The sequence below is a fragment of the Solanum stenotomum genome, chromosome 3 (genome assembly GCF_019186545.1).
Source record: "Solanum stenotomum isolate F172 chromosome 3, ASM1918654v1, whole genome shotgun sequence".
Lineage (NCBI taxonomy): Eukaryota > Viridiplantae > Streptophyta > Magnoliopsida > Solanales > Solanaceae > Solanum > Solanum stenotomum.
This window is the reverse complement of record NC_064284.1, coordinates 65,623,793-65,650,686: the sequence shown is the minus strand read 5'-3', so window position 1 is coordinate 65,650,686 and position 26,894 is coordinate 65,623,793. Positions and strand designations below refer to the sequence as shown.

Sequence of the window (26,894 nt, the reverse complement as noted above, 5' to 3'; positions counted from 1 at the left end):
TTATTAATCTTGTGATCTTAAATGTACCTTGTGGAAAGTTGAAATTAAAGTGTTATAAAAAAAATGATTCATTCTTTTTAAACGGACTAAAAAGAAAAGTAGCCATTCTTTTTGAAACGGAAGAAGTTATATTTTCTGTATCAAAGATTGTTTCAGTCAAGTAAAGTATCTATCTAATCACTTGTTAGGTTAAAGTGTTAGATATGAAGAAAAGAGAAACAAAAATTGGCTGGCTACGGTTTCCCTACTAAATTGGGAAAAAATGTAACACACAAAATTGCTGTTATTATAGCAAAATTTAGGAAATGCTCTCCTTTGCATCTTTCTAATTCTAACACGGCCATCATTCTTTTTCCACCACAGATGCAAATTTCTAAATTCTTAGATTTTTAGCATCAATTCTTTGTTTTTTTTAAAAGGTATAATTATTTGGTATTTGGTATTCGTCTTAATTCAAATTCGTGTCGCACGAGACTCATTAAAGCAGAACCATTCCCTATTACAAATCTTTTCAAATTTAAACTTTTGATTAAACGTGGAGAAATTGTATCTATTTCACCACATCCGCTAGTGGTAGCATCAATTCTTCGAAGTGGACATGATATAGCCATTGTTACTATCTCATCTTCACCTTATATCATAAAAAATTCTGTGCTTCACAGTATATTTAGCTATGTGGACATTATTTAAAAATAAATAAATTTAAAAAATCAGCATTTATGATATTTTTAATTGCTGGCAACAGCAAGTCAGCAACATATGCTTTTTTTTATTAGTGCTCACATTAAGAGTCAACTAAACAAAATTTCAGCTTTAATTAATCATGTTGCAGTTACTGTCATTAATGCATTCTAAAAAATGTTTGGAGAATATGTGCTTTCATAATGTCCATGGATCAAGTTTAGCATATACTCCTTCAGTTCTTTTTTATTTGTCAAACTTTGACTTGATACCATAACCTCGAGTGATAATTACCCATGTAAAGTTCAAGTTTATGCTCATATTGGAAACATGATTGGTTTGTATGTACGTACATGAATGAATCTTTATAAGGTTAAGTAAGCTAAAATAGTTCAAAAATACTTTTAATATCATGTGATATCATCTGCTTGTTGTTGAGTTAAAACAATGACACTTTAATATGGTGTAATATTATTCCTTTTCTATATACACTTGTATAAACACTAACTATTAATTATTGGTTCCATGATTTGTTTACTTTAATACTTTTATTATAAACTATATGCAAATGTGGTTCCATCATCATATCTATTTTAATTTATTTTAGTGGAGCCTGAAAATGTACTAATCCACTTGCTGTTGTTTCTCTTGTTTAAAGTTCTTAATGTTCTGGTGATATTGGATTACACATAAATATGTAGTGTAATCTCAATGGGTTTTGAGAAGAGTAAAATGTATACCAACCTTATTTTTATCTTTTATATATATATAAAGTAACTGTTCCCGGTAAATCTTCGATTTAAAAAAACAATTTTAAATAGTTTGGAAAGGGAATATAGATATGAGAGTAGTAACAACAATAAAATAATGCGAAATGAAAAGCATTATATAAGAAATAAAAGAAAAATTAGTAATGACAAAGAAATAATACTATAATCAAAGTACAAAAAATATATATAATTACCAAAATTGAAGAAGAAGAAACTATAAAGATAATGCTAATACTACTGATAAGAAAGAAGGTCAAATTGTGTGTCTCTATGCTAATACTACTGATAAGAAAGAAGGTCAAATTGTGTGTCTCTAGTACAATCATACACTTACATTTTATTCCATTTGTCATTAAATATTCAAGAATAATTGTGTCCATTCTTTAAATCTTCACTCAAAGTTTATATTTTATTCTTTATAAACAAAGAAGAAACATATTCCATCTTCATGTGGGAAAAGTATAAAATTATTTTAACCACAAGAGTATGTTTGATCAAGAACAAGATCCTATCTCTTAAACCCTTCGGGGTGGCTAAATGGTTTGGGCTTGGGACTATCATGTTGGAGGTTTCAAGTTCGAAATCCTTTGTCAGCGAAAGTAAAAGGGGTTTGCCTTCTGGGTCAAGCTCGTGGCACCGGACTTGCCTAGTACGGATTATCTCTATGTAATTTGCAAGCTATTGCATAGGCGAGCGGAGTTTTACCCTGTGCGCACCCAAGGATAGCTCATAAAAAAATATCCCATCTCTTAAAAATCCAAAATCCAATATATGAGCACTATTGCTGCACTTATCTTTATATTGGCAGTAATCCTCAGGTAAATGATTTAGTTAAAGGATTAGTAGCACTTTTAATTAATTAGTTACTACTAATAAATTCTGATTTTAATCCTCGTGATGTATAACACATCTAATTAACCATCAATTATTAAAGTCTGTACTTAATTTTAGTTCACATGATATATGTAACGTCTTTTTAGTAATGGATACAAAAGATATCTCCTACTTCCTTAGTGATTCCAAGAAGATGCTTCAACCCTGTAAAGTTTTAGCTGGCCATCACGATTCAATAAAGATTTTCAATTTTGATTTGGAATTGTTGAGCAGTAGGTTAAAGATAACCTCCTTTGAAGTATCCTGTGTGGATCCGGGGGCTGCTTCTGCGCTGGCTTTGCTAGATCACACTTGTCACTGACAACATGAATTAGTTATATTGGAGTAGCACAATCAACTTTCTAAACAATCATAGTACAACACAAAAGAGCTGCTTGAATTATTGGTTTCAACATTGATTTTTGGTCAATAATGTATGGGGTAAGAAGGTTCTCCAATTAATTTCTCTAATTATGTTGTTCGGATTCATAAAAAATGTCGCTCAATAAATGTCGAATTTCTAAAATGATAGTACATTTTTTGGAACATTCAATACAAACACGATAATATTTTTTGAATAAAGTATGAGTAACATAGCTTTCTAGTGAATTTTAGTGGAGCCTGAAAATGTACTAATCCACTTAGGGGTTATTTCTCTTCTTTAAAAAGTTCTTAATGTTCTGGTGATATTGGATTACACACACATACTTAGTGTAATCTATAGATTTTATAGATTTTGAGAAGGGCAAAGTGTACACAAATTTTACTTTTATTTTATAGAGATAGAACGACTGTTTCCGATAAATCCTCGATTGAAAAAGGAAATATAGATATAAAAACAATAATAACAACAAAATAATGCAAAATGAAGAGGATTATGCAACAAATAAAAGAAAAATTAGTAACAAGTATGACAACGAAATATACAATAATCGAAGTATAAAAACCAGAGATAATAACCATAATTGAAGAAGAAGAAACTATAAAGATAATGCTAATACTACCAATAAGAAAGAAGGTCAAAATGTGTGTATATAATACAATCTTACACTCCCATTTTATTCCATTTGTCATAAATATTCAAGAATAATTGTGTCCATTCTTTAAATCTTCACTCAAAGTTTATTTTTTTCTTCTTTATAACAAACAAGAAACATATTCTATCTTCGTGTGGGAAAAGTATAAAATTATTTTCACCACAAGAATGTGTTTGATCAACAACAAGATCCTATCCTATCTCTTAAAAATTAATTCCATATTAATTGTCTATATTAGCTAGTAGTAAATTGTGGTCATTTTATAAAAGAAAAAGGGTCAATTTTGCAAAGAAATATGGCTGTGGAGAAGTTCAAACCTCATCTTCTTATGATTTTAGTACAAATTTGCTACGCTTTTCTTTATTTCATTATTGAAGCTTCATTCAACCATGGGATGAATCCTCATGTCTACGTAACTTATCGAAACATTGTGGGAGGTCTAGTTATGTTACCGTTCGCGTATTTTCTTGAAAGGTACGTATCTTATAATTAGCGGTCGATATAAGTTTAGGATTTTAATTTTATATATGCTGATAGTGAGAAGACCTTTTTAGATCATTAGAGAATTGTTATTTGAGTTGCTCACCATTTTTAGCTTATAAATTAAATATGTTGGCTATATATGTTGATAGGGTAAAGGACTTTTTACATTACCGATGAACTTTGTTATGTCAAAAAACATATTTACCTTATGACCAACACTATTTAACAAATATTCTTTGTATTCTTAAACTTCATTGTGTTGTCAAACTAAAACATATCGAATGGAAGGGATAATTGCACCTTTTTATTCTTCTATTATTGATAAATTCTGTATTTTGTCCTTGAAATAGTTGGCTAAGTATATTTAACCTTCAATTACTTGAAATATATATATTTGATCATGTAATATACTTCGTTCACTTTTATTTGTCATGTTGCGCTTTTTGAAAGTCAACTTGACTAATTTCCAAAATTTAATTAGATTACATTTATTCTATATTTTAAATAAAAAATTTAGACTCAAAAACTATACGAAAGTACTATAAATTGCAATTTTTGTATATCAATATGATAAAAAAATACATCTTAAAATGTTAGTCAAAGTTTTTATAGTTTGACTCTAAAAAGGGGAACTATGACAATTAAAAGTGGACGGAGCTAGTAGCAAATACCCCCTCTGTCCCTAATTACTTTTCTATTTTTGAATTGACACACCTATTAAGAAAACAATGATTGACATAGTGAATTTACCATTTTACCCCTATTAATTATGAAGTAGATGAGTTAAAAATTTAAGATTTTCAAGAAGTTCTAACTTTTTTCAAAACGGAAAAGGGTCATATTTGCCCTTGTACTCTTAGAAAAGGATCATATTTGCCCTTCGTCATACTTTTTTGATATATTTACCCTTGTCATCCAACTTTAAGGCCATATTTACCTTCCATCCGTTAAATCTCCATATTTTTACATAATATCATTTATGTTATGCCTGTGTGGATTTTATTTTTATCTAATTAAATCTAAATATTATTAAAATCATTTTAACCCACCCACATCCACTAATGAACCCAAGAACAAGTCTTTAACTATCGTGGGTTTGGGTTTTATATTTGCATGGGACAGATGGGTTAATGTAATTGTAATCATATCGAGAATACAAAGCACTTGTGATATTCTATTTATTTTTTAATAAAATGCAGATTAATCAATTTTATGTGTCAAGATTAGCGATGAAACTTGGCTTTAATTTACTTAACAAAAATATCTAATTGAATGCTAAAATCTGTATTAGTTCTAAAGTTGAGTGTTGTCTAATGTGAAAGAGGAGATACTATATAGTTTTCTACATTTGTTCCAATAGAATGCCCATAAATAAATTTACGCAGAAGAATCAAGTTGGGTTTTATTTTGATTAGTGGATTGGGTTTAATGTATGGAGCAAGTTAAATAATTTTAATAATATTTAGATTTAATTATATAAAAATAAAATCCACATAGGCACAACATGAATAATATTATGTGAAAATATGGAGATTTAACGGATGGAGGGTAAATATGGCCTTAAAGTTGGATGACAAAGGCAAATATATCAAAAAAGTATGACGAAGGGCAAATATGATCCTTTTCTAAGAGTACATGGGTAAATATGACCTTTTTTGTTTTCAAAATTAATTAATTGGGGGTATAATAGGTAAAAAAAATTTGTCCTTTTTTGGATTTGTCAAAATGAACAAGTAAAAAGGGACAAATAAAAAAATTAAATTGGACAAGTAGTTAAGAATAGAGGAATTATGTCATATTTGAACTAAATTATCCTTAAATATGGAATAGTAGTACAAATTTAATATAACACATCGACAGTTGAATGATTTATTCTTTTAATTTTTTTTTTCCTTAATAATTTTTTAAATTCTCTTTTAAATGTTTTTGTTTCTTTACGCAGAAAAAAGAGACCAAAGTTAACTATGGCTTTGCTATTGGAGTTCTTTGTACTTTCTCTAATGGGGTAATTAAGCTCAATTAAACATCATTAATTATCCTTTTGAAATATAATTATTTGAGTCAAAATAATGCTAGCATTTTTTGTCCTTAATTTATTTCAGAGTGACTTTAACTTTGAACATGTACTCTGTGAGCTTGACTTTCACTTCTCCAACACTTATAGCTTCTATGCTCAACACTATTGCTGCACTCACCTTTGTATTGGCAGTAATCCTCAGGTAATTAATTTATTAATCAAATGATTTAATAGCATTTTATCCCTTAGTTACTAGTATTAAAATAATTTTAATTTTAATCCATGTGATATATAACTAATTAAACATTTGATCCTTTGATTGTGGACACTTACAAATTTATTATAATTATTAACTAATCAATCACAAAATTACTCGTGTATTATGTTAAGCTTTTTATTTTATTTTTATATTTGACAGTAATATAGTTCAAACAAAACATATTTCCTACACATAGACTAAGAGCACACATTTTTAATTATGGGATAATTGTTTATAAACATTAAACAAATTAAGTCATATATCACAAGATTCTTGCGAAGTTATGAGAGCTTAATTAAACTCTAATTTTAAAAGTTTTCTAATATTGTAGGTTGGAAATTGTTAATGTTGAAGACCCGAGAGGAATAGCAAAAATAATAGGAACACTTGTTTCTTTGGCTGGAGTTATGATTATGACATTGTACAAAGGAGCAATTTTGAAGAATTTATGGCATCCTATTATATATATTCATCAAGGAAACAATGTTGTCAAGGAAGATTGGGTCAAGGGCTCAATTTTGACTTTTGCTAGTTGCATTACAAGGGCCATATGGTACATCATGCAGGTCATTTTTACAAAAATGTAATCTTGTCTATATTTAGACTAGTTTTGCACTATATAAATTGTTCTGTGTGTTAAATTTTATGTTTCTTGATTTTTGTTAGGGGTCAAGGGTTAGGTTGAGGCCATTAGGTGTCTATTATGATAGTCTAGTTGTGACAGATTCATTACTAGAGATAAATTTACAATTTGAAGTTTATGTTTTTTTTTATAGAATGACCTTAAGTTAATATATAATAATAATGTGATTTCAGTCAAATTTTTATAAAGTAAGCAAGCTTTTTTGTCACTATCAGAAAATCGCTAACTCCAAAGTGGAGTTCTTGTCTATGTTTCTTGATTGTGTTGAGGTTATAAAGGGTTGGCTCGACAAGAGTTAGGCTATGTCCAGTTTTGGGTCGTGACAGACTCACATTCTTGGAGCAAGAAGACAACTTACGAGTTCAGCTGAACCAAGTAGGTTTGTTCTATATCGTATGTTTGTGTTATGTAATTTACTAAATATATACTAGTTTTATACTCTATTGGTACTACCTAACGTCTTGCCTAATTGTCTTTAACTGAATTATTTGTATCCGGGAAGTCCCCTCGGCCAATCGTTGAAGTATATACTAGCATTTGAAATGGTTATCATAATATTCAGAATCTATAAAGTTCAAATTTTGAGTCTGCCTATGCATCCTTCAAATTTTACAGGCTTACACACAGAAAAGATATCCAGCACAATTGTCACTGACAACATGGGTGAGTTTTGTTGGAGCAGCACAATCAGTTTTCTACAGTCATAGTACAACATAAAAGAGCTGCTTGGACTATTGGTTTCAACATTGATTTTTGGTCTACAATATATGGGGTAAGAAGGGTCCGATCATCTCTCGTAGCTATGTTGTTCGGACTTATCAAAAATGCTTCTAGATGTATAACGAATCACTAAAAATAACTCACGTTTTGGAGGATTTGATACAAATGTGATAATATTTTTAAAGAATTCGAGTAATATAACTCTAGTGAAATTTTATTTGATTGTGACAATGTTTTGGAATTTAAAACAGGGTATAGTTATTTCTGGTTTGGTGTGCTATATTCAATTGTGGTGCACAGAGCAAAAGGGACCTGTTTTTGTGACTATGTTCAATCCACTATCAACTATACTAGTGGCACTTCTAGCATACTTTGTGTTTGGGGAAAAGCTATATATGGGCAGGTAAAAAACTCATTTTATATGCTCAAATATAGACAACTACTACTTTCTATTTTGTATAATTAGTCGGAAATGAGCTTAAATGAAGCGACATGATCAATGAAGATTACTATTGCCGATCTCAACTTGGTTGGGATTGACGTATAGTTGATAGATTTCAAAAGTCTTTTATTTCTTTCTTAAGCTCTATGACAAATCAAACTATAACACCAAAATAAATCCTTGCAAGTTTATTTAAGCTTAACTCATGTCATTATCATGACGACTCAAACTATGTCAAATAAATTTATATGAAGGAAGTAGAAAACAATGAATTCTTTATGTTCTAAATAATTAACCATTTTTTTTCTATTTTCAGCATCATAGGAGCAATAATTGTCATTGTTGGCCTTTACTTGCTCTTGTGGGGAAAAGAAGATCCAAAATCAGAGAGAAAAGATGAAGAAAAACGCTGCACAACAAAAAAAGAATTACATCATGAAGACAATATGATGCAGAAATTCACATCAGATGCTAATCCCAAGGATACTAAAAAACCAAAACAATAAAAATAAAGACAAAAATTCATAGAACGGAACATGTGGTTCTAATCTGAATTAGTCGGACCAGTAATTTTCAAATATCAGATAGAAACAATCGTGATTACAAATAGTTTGGGCTTGGGACTATCATGTTGAAGGTCTCAAGTTCGAAATCCCTTGCCAGCGAAAGTAAGGAATTTGCCTTCTGGGTCAAGCTCGTAGCACCGGACTTGCCTAGTGCGGATTATCACTCCTATGTAATTTGCAAGCTATTGCATAGGCGAGCGGAGTTTTACCCTTGTGCGCACCCAAGGATAGCTCATAAAAAAAAATCCTATCTCTTAAAAATCCAAAATCCAATATATGAACCCAAGGATAGCTCATAAAAAAAAATCCTATCTCTTAAAAATCCAAAATCCAATATATGAGCAATATTGCTGCACGAACCTTTGTATTGGCAGTAATCCTCGGGTAAATAATTTAATTAAAGGATTAGTAGCACTTTTAATTAATTAGTTACTACTAATAAAGTCTGAATTTTAATCCTCGTGATGTATAACACATCTAATTAACCATCAATTATTAAAGTCTACTTAATTTTAGTCCACATATATGTAACGTCTTTTTAGTAATGGATACAAAAGATATCCAGCTCACTTGTCACTGACAACATTAATTAGTTATATTGGAGTAGCACAATCAGCTTTCTAAACAATCACAGTACAACACAAAAGAGCTGCTTGAATTATTGGTTTCAACATTGATTTTTGGTCAATAATTATGGGGTAAGAAGGTTCTCCAATTAATTTCTCTAATTATGTTGTTTGGATTCATAAAAAATGTCGCTCAATAAATGTCAAATTTTTAAAATGATAGTATTTTTTTTGGAACATTCAATACAAATACGATAATATTTCTTGAATAAAGTCTAAGTAACATAGTTTTCTAGTGAATTTTATTTGTTTGTACAAATAAAATTGTGGTGCACTATCTACAATGTTAGAGGAAGTAAGATTGTGAGTGTAAGGTGAAGAGAGACAGATTTAAAATTTAAATGAAACATGATAAATTTACATTTCTTCGTAGTATATATTTATTATAGATAGTAGTATATATTTTAAAAAATTTAGAATTGTGAAAACTTCACCTTTATATACCGGCAAGAAATATAGAGAATTTTTAGTACTTTTTATTTTTATTTTGTACAATAATATTAGTCCCCATTCAGCCATAGATTTNTTTCTCTAATTATGTTGTTCGGATTCATAAAAAATGTCGCTCAATAAATGTCAAATTTTTAAAATGATAGTACATTTTTTGGAACATTCAATAGAAATACGATTATATTTATTGAATAAAGTCTGAGTAACATAGTTTTCTAGTGAATGTTAGTGGAAGAAAGATTGTGAGTGTAAGGTGAAGAAAGACAAATTTAAAATTTAAATGAAACATGATAAATTTACATTTCTTCGTAGTATATATTTATTATAGATAGTAGTATATATTTTAAAAAATTTAGAATTGTGAAAACTTCACCTTTATATACCGGCAAGAAATATAGAGAATTTTTAGTACTTTTTATTTTTATTTTGTACAATAATATTAGTCTCCGTTCAGCCATAGATTTTAGTTCAAAAATTTCAAAATAATATTTGGAGATTATTTCAAATAGTTGTTTCTTTATCAAATTGACTTATTATTTCAACTTCAACCTTGAAATAAAGATTTTGAAATTGGAAAAACAGTATAAGAAGCTTTAGAGTTTCACTAAAGAAACTTTAAATTTGTTTGATATAATACATAAATATGCCCTTTAACTTGACCTCAACTCACATTTATACCTCCAATTTTGAGTATGCACAAATAGACACTTAAATTTGTATAAAATTAAGCGAATAGACACATATGTCCTACATGGTAATTTTTTCATATGTGATGTCCTACATTTATTATGCCACGTAGGACTCATGTATCCACTTGTTCATCTTTATACAAGTTTAAGTGCGTATTTGTGCACACCCAAAATTGAAAAATATAAATATGAAATAAGACCAAGTTAAATGACATATTTATATATTATGCCAATTTGTTTTGTATAATCTAGACCTAAATTGTAAAAAGAGATATGAAAGAATAGGAATAACCGATTGATAAAAAAGTCTAAATACAACTCAGCTTTCAAAACATCAAATACTATGTTTTAAAAAAATCTCAACCAATTCATGAAGAAAATATGATGCAGAAATTCACATCAGATGCTAATTCCAAAGATACTAAAAAACCAAAACAATAAAAATAGAGACAAAAGGTATAGAGTGCGCAGCTCGAATATGAATAAGTTTGACCGATAATTCTCGATAGTTAAAACTAAAAAAATTATAATCACACAAGTATATATTATGATGTATATAAAACCACAAAAACAAAGTCCAAAGATCCTCATTTTCTTCTTAAATTTCGTACATATTCAAATAATATTATAAATTAAAATAAAGAAAATATTCTTTTTTCAAAATTAAATTTTCATATAGCCGCCAGTTAGAAATTCTGACAAATTAAGAGATTAGAGGGAAAAAACCGAAATGCTTCATTTGAGATTTAAACTATACTCCCTCCATTTTCATATTAGATGGACATTTTTTTTAATTTTATACGATAGTTAAGAAATTATTAATAGATTAATCAACTTTACTCTTTTGCCCTACGTTCATATTAATCAGCTTGAAAAAAGAAATTTTAAATCTTCAAAATTTATTTAAACTTTCAAGAGCTATATTAATTGTAGGAGTAAAATGGAAAAATTAATTAATTTTATCATGATTTAGTAAATGATCATATAATACGAAATAAATATTTGTTCTAAGATACCCACAAAACATAGACATTGGAGTACTTACTTCAAGGGAATTCAAAAGTTTATACAATATAATTATAAAAGCTTTTGTTTACCCCTTCTTTTTCTAACTATTAATCATTGATTCCATAATTATTTTAATGCTTTTCTATACTATATGATATATGCAAAAGAGTTTTTATGTGGTTCCATCATCATATCTATTTTGATTTATTTTAGTGGTGCCTGAAAATGTACTAATCCACTTAGTGCTATTTCTCTTCTTTAAAAAATTCTTAATGTTATGGTGATATTGGATTACACGCATCTCTATGGATTTTGAGAAAGGTAAAGTGTACACAAATTTTACTTTTATTTAATAAAAATAGAACGATTGTTTTCAATAAATCCTTAATCGAAAAAGGAAATATAGATATAAAAGCAATAATAACAACAAAATAATGCGAAATGAAGAGAATTACGCAACAAACAAAAGAAAGATCAGTAACGAGTATGACAACGAAATAATACAATAATCGAAATATAAAATAAAAACACAGATAATAATCAAAATTGAAGAAGAAGAAGAAACTATAAAGATAATGCTAATATTACCAATAAGAAAGAAGGTCAAAATGTGTGTATATTCCATTTGTCATAAATTAATATTCAAGAATAGTTGTGTCCATTCTTTAAATCTTCACTCTTAAGTTTATTTTTTTCTTCTTTATAACAAACAAGAAACATATTCTATCTTTGTGTGGGAAAAGTATAAAATTATTTTCACCACAAGAATATGTTTGATCAAGAACAAGATCCTATCTCTTAAAAATTTGAAGGAATCGAACCCCATTCTTAATTCCACATTAATTGTCTATATTAGCTAGTAGTAAATTGTGGTCATTTTATAAAAGAAAGGGCCATTTTTGCAAAGATTTATGGCTTTGGAGAAGTTCAAACCTCATCTTCTTATGATTTTAGTACAAATTTGCTACACTTTTCTTTATTTCATTACTGAAGCTTCATTCAGCCATGGGATGAACCCTCATGTCTACGTAACTTGTCGAAACATTGTGGGAGGTCTAGTTATGTTACCGTTCGCGTATTTTCTCGAGAGGTACATATCATATAATTAACAGTCGATATAAGTTTAGGATTCTAATTTTATATATGCTGATAATGAGAAGACATTTTTAGATCATTAGAGAATTGTTATTTGAGTTACTCACCATTTTTACCTGACTGTCAATTAGATTTTAAGTTACGCTACGTATTGTTTGCCAATAAATTAAAGATGTTAGCTATAAATGTTACTCCCTCCATTTCAAATTAATTGAATTTTTGAAATATTTTTCATTTTTCAAATTAACTTAATTGTTCAATTTTCAAGTCTACTTTTAGAATGTTCTTCCAATTTTACCCTTCATTAGTTAGTATTGGAATTAGTTATTAATTAATGTTTAGTTATTTTAATCATAAATTTGATAATAATTAATAAGGATAAAAATGAAAAGGTATACCTAATTTATGTCTTAATATTCTTTTAGAACTTTTTACATTACTGATGAGCTTTGTTATGTCAAAAAAACATATTTACCTTATGATCAAATACGATTTTAAAAATATTCTTTACATTCTTAAACTTCATTGTTGTCAAACTAAAATATATGGGATGAAAGGGATAATTGCAATTTTGATCCTTCAGTTATTGATAAGTTCTTTTTCTTTGTCCTTGAAATAGTTGGCTAAGTACATTTAACCTTCAATTACTTGGAATATATATTTCTGATCCTGTAATATAGCAAATATTCGCTCTATTCCCAATTACTTGTCCACTTTTAAATTGACATACATATTAAGAAAATAATGATTGACATAGTGAGTTTACTATTTTACCCCTATTAATTATGAAGTGGATGAATTAAAAATTTAAGATTTTCAAGAAGTTCTACCTTTTTCAAGGTATAATATGTAGAAAAAAAAATTGTTCTTTCTTGATTTGTCAAAATAGACAAGTAAAAAATTAAAGGACAAATAAAAAAAACAAACTAGACAAGTAATTAGGGACAGAGAGAGTATGTGATATTTAAACTATTTTTGAACTAGATTATCCTTAAATCGACCGTTGAATGATTTAGCACTTGAAAAATTCATTAAATTTGTGGAAATGACAACTCAGAGGAATTAAAAGTGCACACATCAATTATTTAAAAGTTTTTTTCCTTAATAATTTTTTAAATTCTCTTTTAAATGTTTTTGTTTCTTTATGCAGAAAAAAGAGACCAAAGTTAACTATGGCTTTGCTATTGGAGTTCTTTGTGCTTTCTCTTATGGGGTAATTAAACTCAGTTAGACATCACTAATTATCCTTTTGAAATATATAACTATTTCATTATTTGAGGCAAAATAATACTAACTTTTTTTTTGTCCTTAATTTATTTCAGAGTGAGTTTAACATTAAACATGTACTTTGTGAGCTTCACTTTCACATCTCCAACATTTATAGCTTCTATGCTCAACACTATTGCTGCACTCACCTTTGTATTGGCAATAATCCTCAGGTAATTAATTTATTAATCAAATGATTTAATAGCATTTTTATCCCTTAGTTACTAGTATTAAATAATTTTAATTTTAATCCATGTGATATATAGCTAGTTAAACATTTGATCCTTTGATTATGGACATTTACGAATTTATTATAATTATTAACTAATCAATCACAAAATTACTCATATGTTATGTTAAGTTTATATATATATATATATATATATATATGTATTTTGTTTATATTTGACAGTAATATAGTTCAAACAAAACATATTTCCTACACATAGACTAAGAACACACATTACATCAAAAATGATCTTTAGAGACAATTAATTAACAACAATAGCTTAATTGCCACTAAATATGTACTTTCTAAGTGACAATTAACACTCTTTGTATATGTTCCTAAAGCCTTTAGCGATATTGGATCCATTGGCAATTAACTGATGCCGATAAAGGCTTTAACACTCTTTGTTAATGTGTATATTGCCACTAAAAGGTGTTTTTATTATAGTTACATTTTAATTATGGGATACTAGCTTATTTATAAACATTAAACAAATTAAGTCATATATCACAAGAATCAAACTAAGATTCTTGTGAAGTAGTGAGAGCTTAAACTCTAATTTTAAAAGTTTTCTAATATTGTAGGTTGGAAATTGTTAATGTTGGAGACCCTAGAGGAATAGCAAAAATCATAGGAACACTTGTTTCTTTGGCTGGAGTTATGATTATGACATTGTACAAAGGAGCAATTTTGAAGAATTTATGGCATCCTATTATATATATTCATCAAGGAAACAATGTTGTCAAGGAAAATTGGGTCAAGGGCTCAATTTTGACTGTTGCTAGTTGCATTACATGGGCCATATGGTACATCATGCAGGTCATTTTTACAAAAATCTTGTCTATATTTAGACTAGTTTTGCACTATATAAATTGTTCTATGTGTTCAATTTTATGTTTCTTGATTTTTGTTAGGGGTCAAGGATTAGGCGGAGGCCATTAGGTGTCTATTATGATAGTCTAGTTGTGACAGATTCATTGCTAGAGACGAATTTACAATTTGAAGTTTATGTTTTCTTATAGAATGACCTTAAGTTAATATATAATAATAATGTGATTTCAGTCAAATTTTTATAAAGTAAGTAAGCTTTTTTGTCACAATCAGAAAATTGCTTAACTCCAAAGTGGAGTNCAATTTTGACTGTTGCTAGTTGCATTACATGGGCCATATGGTACATCATGCAGGTCATTTTTACAAAAATCTTGTCTATATTTAGACTAGTTTTGCACTATATAAATTGTTCTATTTGTTAAATTTTATGTTTCTTGATTTTTGTTAGGGGTCAAGGATTAGGCTGAGGCCATTAGGTGTCTATTATGATAGTCTAGTTGTGACTGATTCATTACTAGAGACGAATTTACAATTTGAAGTTTATGTTTTCTTATAGAATGACCTTAAGTTAATATATAATAATAATGTGATTTCAGTCAAATTTTTATAAAGTAAGTAAGCTTTTTTGTCACTATTAGAAAATTGCTTAACTCCAAAGTGGAGTTCTTGTCTATGTTTCTTGATTGTGTTGAGGTTATAAAGGGTTGGCTCGACAAGAGTTAGGCTATGTTGTCGTGTCCAGTTTTGGATCGTGACAGACTCACATTCTTGGAGCTAGAAGACAACTTACGGGTTCAGCTGAACCAAGTAGGTTTGTTCTATATCCTATGTTTGTGTTATGTAATTTACTAAATATGTACTAGTTTTTGTTAACTGGATTATTTGTACTTGACTATATGATAGAAGTCCCCTCGGCCAATCGTCGAAGTATTTACTAGCATTTGAAATGGTTATCATAGTATTCAGAATCCATAAAGTTCAAATTCTGAATCTGTCTACGCATCCTTCAAATTTTACAGGCTTACACATTAAAAAGATATCCAGCACAATTGTCACTGACAACATGGGTGAGTTTTGTTGGAGCAGCACAATCAGCTTTCTACACAGTCATAGTACAACATAAAAGAGCTGCTTGGACTATTGGTTTCAACATTGATTTTTGGTCTACAATATATGGGGTAAGAAGGGTCCAATTATCACTCGTAGTTATGTTGCTTGGACTTATTAAAAATGCTTATGAATGTGTAACGAATCTCTAAAAATAACACACGTTTTGGAGGATTTGATACAAATATGACAATATTTTTAAAGAATTTGAGTAATATAACTCTCTAGTGAAATTTTATTTGATTGTGACAACCTTTAACAACTTTTTTTTTTTGGGATTTATAACAGGGTATAGTTATTTCTGGTTTGGTGGGCTATATTCAATTGTGGTGCACAGAGCAAAAGGGACCTGTTTTTGTGACTATGTTCAATCCACTATCAACTATATTAGTGGCACTTCTAGCATACTTTGTGTTTGGGGAAAAGCTATATATGGGCAGGTAAAAAAACGCATTTTTACATGCTACTTTCTATTTTGTATAATTAGTCAGAAATGAGCTTAAATGAAGCGACATGATCAATTAAGATTACTATTGCCGATCTCAACTTGGTTGGGATTGATCGTATAGTTAATTTTTTTCAATTGTGGAAGCTTCATGCACTAAAGACATACTTCCTCTGTTCCACTTTGTTTGACACTGTTTACTTATATTCACACAATGACAAATGTTATGACATATTTAAGAGACAAATTTCAAATGTCTTTTATTTCTTTCTTAAGCTCTATGACAAGTTAAACTATAACACCAAACTACGCTTTAGTCCCAAATGAGTTGTGGTCAGTTATATAAATCCTCGCAAGTTTATTTAAGCTTAACTCATGTCATTATCATGAATCTATGTCAAATAAATTTATATGGAGGAAGTAGAAAACAATGAATTCTTTATGTTCTAAATAATTAACCATTTTTTTTTCTATTTTCAGCATCATAGGAGCAATAATTGTCATTGTTGGTCTTTACTTGCTCTTGTGGGGAAAAGAAGATCCAAAATCAGAGAGAAAGGATGAAGAAAAATGCTGCACAACAAAAAAAGAATTACACCATGAAGACGATATGATGCAGAAATTCACATCAGATGCTAATCCCAAGGATTCTAAAAAAACAAAACAATAAAAATAAAGACAAAAATTCATGGAACAGAACATGCGGTTCTAATTTGAATTAGTCGGATCAATAATTTTCAATTATTAGATAGGAAATTTGGTTTTGCAGTCTGTTACAAATAACATGTTATTTGATTGTATAATCGTTTTTATAAGAGAACATTAAAGAAAATCCTTAAAAGATCATTCTCTTCTATACATCAAAAAATGTACCATCCGTACTTAATAATAGAAGGATTGGGCAGAAATATTTAAAATTGTCCTTTTGATGGGAGCCTTTGAGCAACAATACAATTGTCTCTATATGACCTAAAGGTCATGTGTTTGAGCCGTTAAAGCAGTTACTAATGCTTGCATTATGATAGACTGTCTACATCACATCCCTTGAGGTGTGACCCTTCTCTGTACACTGCTAACACCAATTGCTTTGTGCACCGGACCATTTTTTTTTACATGTAAAGTTGTCCCTTTAGCTCATTCTTTCTCTATATCCACAACTATCTTCCCACAATTTCTAAAACAAATCCCAAGAATACTTTTTACATTTATACCAATAAACACAACCAAACTCCAAAAATAAAATTTCCGTACTATGGCTCTAAGTCAACTGGTAAAACAACATTTTTTGATCCTCTTCCATGTCCAAATGAAAAACATGATCTTTTAACATGACTCACTTGCCTCTGTTGCTGCATAATCTCCTCAACTGGTACGTAAATTCGTTGATCCGACGATGAATCCATAGAAAAAGATCTCCTAATTGGTTGAATTATAAATTGTTCATCCTTGTTTCTTATGTCAATGCATTCATGACTCAATTTTTTGACTTTATTTCTTGTGACTTTTGGTTCAATTTTGTTAGCACAATGGCTAGTTGATAAATGCCCTGTTGATAATTCCCTTGAATTTAATCTTTCTTGAATTCCAATTATTTCTATCACAACATAATCTTCTTCTATGAAATTATTACTTATTTGAGGATCTTGATCTTGAGGAATGATGATTTGATCTAAAGGGAACTTTTTTGTAATGTGTGATAAGAGGCTATTTCTGCAAAGTGGACAATTTGTGTTATTTTGTAGCCAAATGTCAATACAATCAATGTGAAAAAAATGGTCACAATTTGGAATGACTTTGAGATTTTCATCTTCTTGAAATTCACTCAAACAAACAACACATTCACATGTAGTACTTGCATTGTTGATCCATTCACTTTTCTTGTACCTAAAAAGGGGGATTGAACGAATAATAGATTCGTTCAGTCCTCGATTTTCAGGTGAGTGAATAGTTAAAGGGTTTTCAGTATATCGTCTTATCGAGGATGAAAATGGCCTTGAAAGATCAATCCTTTGCCAATTCAAGCAGCATTTGATGACAAAAATGTAGTAAGTGACTAGCAAGAAACCAATGGCTAATATGCCTATGGCCATGATTGGAAAACCATAATGGGATGATGAATGCACATTACGTGGCGGATCCATATTGGTTGATGAACTCGGGAAGATACGTTAGTCTATTAGAATATGCTAACGCGATTGGTAGTTTAATATATGCTATGCATTGCACTAGGCCGGATATTATGTTTTTGGATCTCAAAGGACCAAAATCCTATGAGAAAAAAGGGATAAAAATGAAGAAAATTTTGGTGGATATTTGATAAAACAAATTAGAAGTATAAGAGGAAATAAATCGAATGAATTAATGAGCTTATATATATAAGTTTTTGGAATTTTTTTAAGGTGTGAAGCAGAGGGAAGTGTGAACATATAGCTACTTAGTTGTTGACTTCTGTCGTGTCCTCCAATGAGGAATATTTTAGTTGGCAAGGTTATATTTTTTTTCTTTTCAATTTGATCTCGAAATCGAGACTTCTGATTAAGGAAAGAATAATGAGACTTCTGATTAAGGAAAGAGTAATCTCATTATTGCACCACATTCTAAAAAAATATATATCTCATTCAAAATCGTAACTCGTAACATTATAGTTTTGTGGTCCATAAGTCTTGGTTTGTTATTATAGTAATTGAATTTTACTCATTATAATAATGAAATTACTAATATTTTGTTGTTTGTTGTTGTTATAGTAAATAATTAAAGTTCAACGATCGTATATAATAGTTAAACAACTCGACTTTGTAATTGTCTTATTCCATTATTTTTTCTTAAAAAATTAAATTAAACAATCCGAGTTTATAGTTGTGTTATTCCATTATTATTTTTTTTGGTTTACCTAAATTTAATTCATTGATTGTAATGTCAAATTAATTTGGTGACCAAAAGAATTATAAGTGCACGTTAAACTTATCATCAAAAGTCCTCACTTGTTTTATATTCTATGATGACCAACAAATTAGGTACAAATATATGTATTTTCCACCAACTAAGATATTAATTAATTCTATCCAACAATACATAACAAATGATAAAAACTCACTAATTATTTTTATTTTCTACAATTCTAATCATCTATGATTTCACACACTTTATTACTCCCTCCGTTCCATTTACGTGAGGTAGTTTGACTTCGCACAGAGTTCAAAAAAGAAAGGAAGACTTTTAAGACTTGTAATCTAAAATGAATGATAGAAATTTGTATGGCTATAAATAATTTCATTAAGGATAAAATGAATATTTTAAAGTTGAATTGTTACTTAATATAGAAAAGATGTTCTTCTTTTTTGGGACTGACTAAAAAGAAAAGTAAGTCATATAAATTTAGACAGCGAGAGTAATAGTTATACAGTCAAATGTATAATAGGAAGGAAGAACCCTTTGAATTTATTTTTTTTGGTTTCCCACCCGGTGTCCGGAGCCCACATTGGAGCTCCGACTAAATCTGGATTGTGCTCTGCAGGGCCCATTCGGGGGTGGCGCTCCGAAGAAGATTTTCTCTATACCCAGGGCGCAAACCCGAAACTTCTGATTAAGGGTGAAACACTCCTACCAGTGCACCAGAANGGTGTTCTTCTTTTTTGGGACCGACTAAAAAGAAAAGTAAGTCATATAAGTTTAGACAGCGAGAGTAATAGTTATACAGTCAAATCTATAATAGGAAGGAAGAACCCTTTGAATTTATTTTTTTTGGTTTTCCACCTAGTGTCCGGAGCCCACATTGGAGCTCCGACTAAATTCGGATTGTGCTCTGCAGGGCCCATTCGTGGGTGGCGCTCCCAAGAAGATTTTCTCTATATCCAGAACGCAAACCCGAGACCTCTGATTAAGGGTGAAGCACTCCTACCAGTGCATCAGAACCCATATTGGTAGAACCCTTTGAATTGCTATGGAACTTATAAACTTTTCAATATTTTATCAACACTAGATCTATAATCCACATGATTAGAACAGTATAAAGCCAAAAGCAACGACTTTTTCTTTAAATAATAATAGTTGATTTTGTTGGCATTTCTATTTTTAAAAAAATAAAAATAGGTACTTGTTCAAATTGTGTAATCAAATGTGAACAGTAATTTTCTTTTAGTCCTATATTCACATTTGGTGATGAATGTAATGAAACTAGATGGTATAAGCACGGGCCCAACGGTGTGAAAATATTAAAATAGTTTTGTACTCCATATTGTATTTAATTGTTCCATAATTAAAATTAGAATAATGATAAGTCATTATTATATTGTTGTTGTAGTACAAAATCAAGGTTTTGCATAAGAATAATTATATGGCATACACTGTTATGACATCCCAGTTTTTTTTTTTCCCTTTGGGTTGTTTTGAGAACTTCTTTGTCAATTTAGTACCACAATAAACCCAAGTTGGCCAGCAAAGCAAAAAATCATTCAACCTTATGCAAAGTGTCATGTAGTATATACATAATTCCAATGATCAGTTGATAATAACAGAAAATAAGAAAATTTGTTACCATACCATTACTAAGCTATTACTTAGAACAATATTCATAATTATTTGTACTACAGCTGTCCTTAATCAGTACAAATCCTTAGATCTGGAGTAGTTATTGGCTTATTAAAAGCAGCTTCAAGAACTAAACTGTGTAGGTAGTTGTGTATCCATGAGAAGATTAAAATAGTTTTGTATACTAAGTTGGAACTTGGAAGGAATCTTCAAGTGACATTATAGCTACAAGTTAATTTTCAAGTGAAAAGAGTTCGAAAAATTGGATATAGTAGAATTATAATTTAATTTTCGTTTTTGGATAAACTCGAAACAAATTTTGTAGGAAATGGTAAATGTAAATCTCGTATTGAAACATCATCAAAGGATGTGGTGTAGCTAACTAGATGTCTCAATTTCAAACTCTACATATGAAAAAAATCTTGATAGAAAGTGTTTCCTCCGAATGGATCTTAAATTAATCGAGCTCCGGTATAAGCCACGAACCCCAAAATGGAAAATGGAAAAAAGTCTCACATTCCGAATTTTATGTTGGGCGTATAAAACGAGCCACAGAATGTTGAATGGATCAATGTATAAGCAAAAAAGCCCACACAAAAGCCCATTGGAGATGCTGAAAACTTTGATTCTGGACCAACTAATCCTTTGGGTTTACTTCTTTAGCAAGGTTGTCAAGTGGGTCGGTAACTTTAATGATATCACAACAATATACATATGCTCTTATAGTATAATTGACTAATGGGTAATTTTTTAACAAGAAACCCTAATGATACCAATATAGTATATGAATACTGATTTAGTATCAGTTAAGGGAAATTATCAGCCTTAATGAAGGTATGAGCTATAAAATTTTTTTAGAGAATAGATATTTCTTGAATTACTTTGGATTTTGATATAAACATGCAATTATTTTGAGTTTTATGGTCCATTTATGTCCTTTTTCCAATATTAAACTGACTTAAGCTCGCTAAAAGATTAGAGGGCCGGATTTAAGGGGTTGTCCTAAGGGTTTGGCCCGCTGGGCTAGCCAGCCCACTAAGGGATCGATTTAAGGCCTCTCAAGGATCGGTCGGAGACCCAAATCGGCCCACTATGGATTTTTTCTTTTTTAAAACAAACTAAAAGTAGTAATAAAAACATTTAAATATTTCATTTATTCAATTTTCTCAATTTAAACCACAAAAGAAAACATATAAAAAAAGTGTTTTTTTTTCTTCTTGAGTTTGATTTTGTTTGATATAGTCATCATAAATAGATTTTGTAATAAGTCTAATTTAATAATTAAAATTATAAAGAACAACAAAAGATTGGGTGTGTTAACTCGTTCATTTAGGCTCAAGCAATTATTGAGTGGGTTATACGGAACTTATTTATTTTGTTTCAATCCATTTTAATCTGCCCATTTGACCACTTGCATTCATCCACTTAGTGAAATTATTTCAAACATCAAAAGATATGTCTATATCTTTACTTCAAATTATTTGAAAGTAGATTGGAGTGTTATAAACTTCTTTCACCTTCTATCATTCCGTATCATCAGCGTCCTTCGACCCTTCTTTAAGGGTAAAATAAGAAAGTTACATATACGTTTGGTCAAATTTATAATTTTAGTTCAAATTTATATTTGTATAAAGACAAGCACTAAATATATACAAACTAACACATTACTTTACTATTTTAGAATTTAAAACACAAAAAAATTAAATTTTGGCTTTACCTATGCTTTGTTCCTATATTTTGGAGTTTCATATATTAGTAGGATAAAAAAAAGGGAAAAAAGTCAAATTGTTCTTAAATGCTTGATATGACGAAACAAATCATATGTCATTAGCTCTAAGCAATAATTGTAAAGGTGCACTTATTCCTCAATCTTCTCAATGAGAGTATGTCGAATTCGTACCTCGACTTCTAGCCCAGTTCTTAATAGATTATTAATGCGTATAATTTAAATTCTAAATGAAAATTGTGAGAATGATAAATTTTTTGTGCGTGTCATCTATACAATGTATTTAGATAATTTAGTCGTTTTTTTAATTTTTTACAACCATCTCAAATTAATAAATAATAATAATAATTTGATTCATAGATATATATTTATAGATATTCAATAAATTAATTTCTTATTATATTTACCAAGTCCGAACAAAAATGATTAAATTCACGTAAATCATAACTTATAATCTTGCTCCGCACCGTCCATTAATTAGCTACTAGTTAAGCAAATTAATAAATTATGCTAATACACTGGAACAAGCTTAACTAAATTGTTCAATGTAAAGAGAAAGAATAAAACATATTGGATTCCTTGTATAGTGAAAAGGCCTTTTATTAATTAATATTAAAATGCATTATAGTTTTATAAATTAATTATTTCACCCTACTCCACTTATATAGAAACGAATCTAATCTTAATTAATATTTGATCATTAATTAGTGTACAATTTATATTAATTAATCTATCCTATTCCATGCACGTTCCTTTAAAAAATCCCACTAAAAAAATTAAATGCTTCTAATTAATGAACCTTTCCATATTTGAGTTCATTATTTTACTATATATACCTAAAAATGAATATATACCTAATAACACTTAAAATTATTTTTACTTTTTGTATGGGGAAAAAGGCTAATGTTTTTTTTTTAATTTAAAAAAAAGAAGTAAATTTAAACTATACGTAAGAGATGAGTGCATAAGCATATGACCTCACCATAATACAATGTACAATTAACCTTAATTTTGCATCAAATATTAGTTAATTAAACAATGTCAAACCAATTCGTTTGAGCTTTAATTACCCCATTCACTTCATTTAATGTGAACTTTGTTTGATTGAATATAGTAATTTTTTTTTGTAACTTGTTGTGTTGTGAAAGAATGAAATGAGAAGTTTAAGATTAATTAGTAAGCTTTAAATATAGAAAGATGTGTCATTTTATTCAAAATACTTAAAAAGAAAAATGTGTCACACATAGTAGAACAAAATTAAGAGAGAGTTAGTTAAATAATTTGACGGTGTAAATATTTTCTACAACATCATTTTGACAAATACACCAAGTCCCAGGTGGTGTCACAAGACAACACTTCATTGTTTTTTCTTTACTAAATATGTATATATAGATATTAAATAAATATATATAATATGTTGGGTATAATAAATATAAGAAATAACATAACTTATCATTATTGTGGTATATTTATTTGTTCACCTTTTCAAATGTTAAAACAATTTTTAAAAACAATTACTTCATACATTATTGACCTATCAACTATGAGACAATTTATACCTGAGTAAAATTATTGTCAATATTGAACTTTCTTCAAATTTTTCATATTTAAACTCTTTTAATGAATAATTTTGACTCCACCGTTATTATTAGATAACCTTAAAATTTCTATTAATAAAAATAATTTGATAATATAAAAAACATTATTATCAAATCACTTTAAGTTTTCTATGGATAAAAATGTAAAAATTCGTTTTACCGTTGGCACATGCAGATTAATAAAAAAACAGGTGGACGAAAAGTATGAGTCTTATAGCCATCATTTGACCAATTGGATACACTGCATTATAATTAACTTTTTGGTCCTTATAGAAGGTTCTTTTTTTGGCTAAACTAATAAATTTGGCCCCTCAAGATATTCCATTCAAATCATTCTCAACCATTCTTTATTATGCCAAAAAATAAATCCTTTCCTTTATAAATTAGCCACCTTGTAGTACCATATTTTGCATGTAAAACAAAATAACATAACAAATAACAACATGGATGAAGTGAAATATAGAGGTGTTCGAAAGAGGCCATGGGGGAAATATGCAGCGGAAATTCGCGATACTAATAAACAAGGAGGGGTTCGTGTTTGGCTAGGGACATTTGGCTCTGCTGAAGAAGCTGCTCGAGCTTATGACAAGGCGGCTTATAACATGAGAGGGCATTTGGCGATTCTTAATTTTCCTGAAGAGTATAACTTACCTAGGAGCTCTTCTCACTTTTACAACAATTCTCAATCAATGGCATCGTCGTCTTCAAGTAATGTTCATGATCAACAAGGAACCGGACAAGTTCTTGAACTTGAATATCTTGATGATAATGTGCTTGAAGAACTTCTTAATTGCGATCAACATGCAAATAAGAGAAAATGAAGATCGTTAACATCCTTTATATCATTATAAAGCTAAGTATATCGCCTAATATATACTAATAAACCTTAGAATGGGGTTTTTATTTCAATAAATACCGCCTTTTTGCATGAAGTGGGGGACATAAAATCTTACCTCTTCATAGCCTATATATAGTAGAGTTGGATGGGACAACTCTTCACAATGGTGGTGCATTTTATGAATATATATGCAATTAATTAATGTGTGCTAATTACCTATTAAATTTTGGCCAATATTTATGCTAATGATTAGCTATTGAGTGTATGTTCATATATACCAATTGTATGAGATTTGTAACTTCATTTGCTATGGGAAAACAATGTTTATGTAGCTTTCTAATTAATAAAGTTGATTTTGTACATGTTTCTTGGCACCATTAATTCTTTGCTATATGCTTCTACTTTGTGTTACTGTCCTTATCATTTGATATCTACGTATTATTCAAGATATAATTAAGTAAATAAAAATGTTATTTCATACTTCAGGTTTAACTCCTAGGTGTAGCATTTTATTTTTATACCTCGTGATTAAACCTTTGGCTACACATCGATCTTTTGAGTTAGAGTCTCTCCACCATGACTCATTACCAAAAATGACTTACACGCGTGCTTGGCAATAAAAGAAGAAATAAGCTCAAACGTGAAGACACACATCTCACGGGAATCTTTTAATTTAGAATACGTACGAGACTATGTATTGACTGGATGCGTACTCGCGTAATCAATCGATGAACAGGGGAATTGAGTGAATGAGCTTCCTTTAAATTTGCCAGAACTGTCATCATTAATTTATACCCAATGGACCACATAGGTTTAATTTTTAAGATTACGTTAAGTGTAGCTAAAAGTTCAAGACCACTCATTATGATGTAAAATGGTCATTCTTGCAAATCACCCTTTCTCTTTATTTTGGGTGATTGGCCAATTATTGAATCATGGGCAAATTACAGAAATCACATACTTTTAAGGCAAAATTACAATTTATCCCTTAAAAGTTTATAATTACAGAAATCCCTCAAACGGATACAATAATATAAGCGTTGATACATTAATCTGATGCGTGAGATACATTAATCGTTAAGTAAGATACATTACATTTTATACATGAGACACTAATTTGATGCGCTGATACATTAATCTGATGCGCGAGATACACTAATCTGATGTGTGAAAATGAGGGATTTTGGAGATTTGTAAAACTTATAGGGAATAATGGTAATAAGTAAACTAAAATGTGGGATTTCTGTAATTAATCCTTGAATGAATCATCTGGCTGGCCCATTGGGCTTCTAATAATAACGGTTGATTCATCCTGCTCATTGGCCCAGTGTGTAACTAATCAATTTTAGGATTCAAACTTTGGTGTTTTACATTTTGGCCCCTAATGTTTTGATTGTTTGAAAATTCAAACTTTGGTATATCCATTAAATCATACTAATTTATCAATGATTAAGTCATAATTAAGTTGAGAAGGTATATTAACTATAGTTTAATGATATATTAGTGTATGCAAAGGGTAAAATAACTTTACCGTCACTAAATGTTTACACTAATCCAATATATACATGATATATATTTGTATATATGTTTTTTAACATTTAATCATGATTAATTGCTCATCTTATTAATACACATTAACTTTAATTCAAAAATTTTACTGCACATTTATCAAAATTGGTAAATTCCTCTAAACATAAATTAGAATAATATATATCTATAATATATATTATGCACCTGATCTTAAAAGAAGACACAATCATTTATATTCTTTTGTTTTTAGTCCAAAAAATCATTTATATGCGAATAATTTTTTTAGCAAATTGCTGCATTATTGTTAAAAAAATAAAAAGGTAATGTCCTAATCACTTTAATTTGGAAGCTTTTTCTTCATATTTTTGTCAAATTACCATTGAATTGAAACATCTTTTTTTAAAGGCGGAATGACCTGAAAGATCCTTGTACTTGGCT

The 26,894-nt window shown here is 29.3% G+C and overlaps 3 protein-coding genes and 1 pseudogene across 3 annotated transcripts in view; 3 read left to right on the top strand and 1 right to left on the bottom strand.

Annotated features, from left to right (window-relative positions):
• Positions 1–26,894, bottom strand: part of LOC125859587 (TNF receptor-associated factor homolog 1b-like) — a 170,291-nt gene that overhangs the window by 75,268 nt on the left and 68,129 nt on the right. The window lies entirely within an intron of this gene.
• On the top strand, positions 3,657–8,510 carry LOC125859607 (WAT1-related protein At2g39510-like; annotated as a pseudogene).
• On the top strand, positions 11,927–16,946 carry LOC125859600 (WAT1-related protein At4g08300-like). The gene is made up of 7 exons (XM_049539384.1): positions 11,927–12,354; positions 13,510–13,572; positions 13,682–13,798; positions 14,439–14,673; positions 15,705–15,863; positions 16,081–16,232; positions 16,718–16,946. Exons 1-7 carry the CDS (start codon positions 12,176–12,178, stop codon positions 16,905–16,907), a joined length of 1,095 nt encoding a protein of 364 aa, XP_049395341.1. The 5' UTR covers positions 11,927–12,175; the 3' UTR covers positions 16,908–16,946.
• Positions 24,532–24,909, top strand: LOC125859606 (ethylene-responsive transcription factor ERF096-like). Its single transcript, XM_049539390.1, has one exon. The coding sequence runs from the start codon at positions 24,532–24,534 to the stop codon at positions 24,907–24,909; it is 378 nt and encodes a 125-aa protein (XP_049395347.1).

Bases quoted from the DNA above. Each gene is read 5' to 3' on its own strand.
- LOC125859600 (XM_049539384.1), top strand. From the start codon at position 12,176: ATGGCTTTGGAGAAGTTCAAACCTCATCTTCTTATGATTTTAGTACAA. The intron at 12,355-13,509 runs GTACATATCATA...TTCTTTATGCAG, and splicing joins TTCGCGTATTTTCTCGAGAG to AAAAAAGAGACCAAAGTTAA. The intron at 13,799-14,438 runs GTAATTAATTTA...CTAATATTGTAG, and splicing joins GTATTGGCAATAATCCTCAG to GTTGGAAATTGTTAATGTTG.
- LOC125859606 (XM_049539390.1), top strand. From the start codon at position 24,532: ATGGATGAAGTGAAATATAGAGGTGTTCGAAAGAGGCCATGGGGGAAA.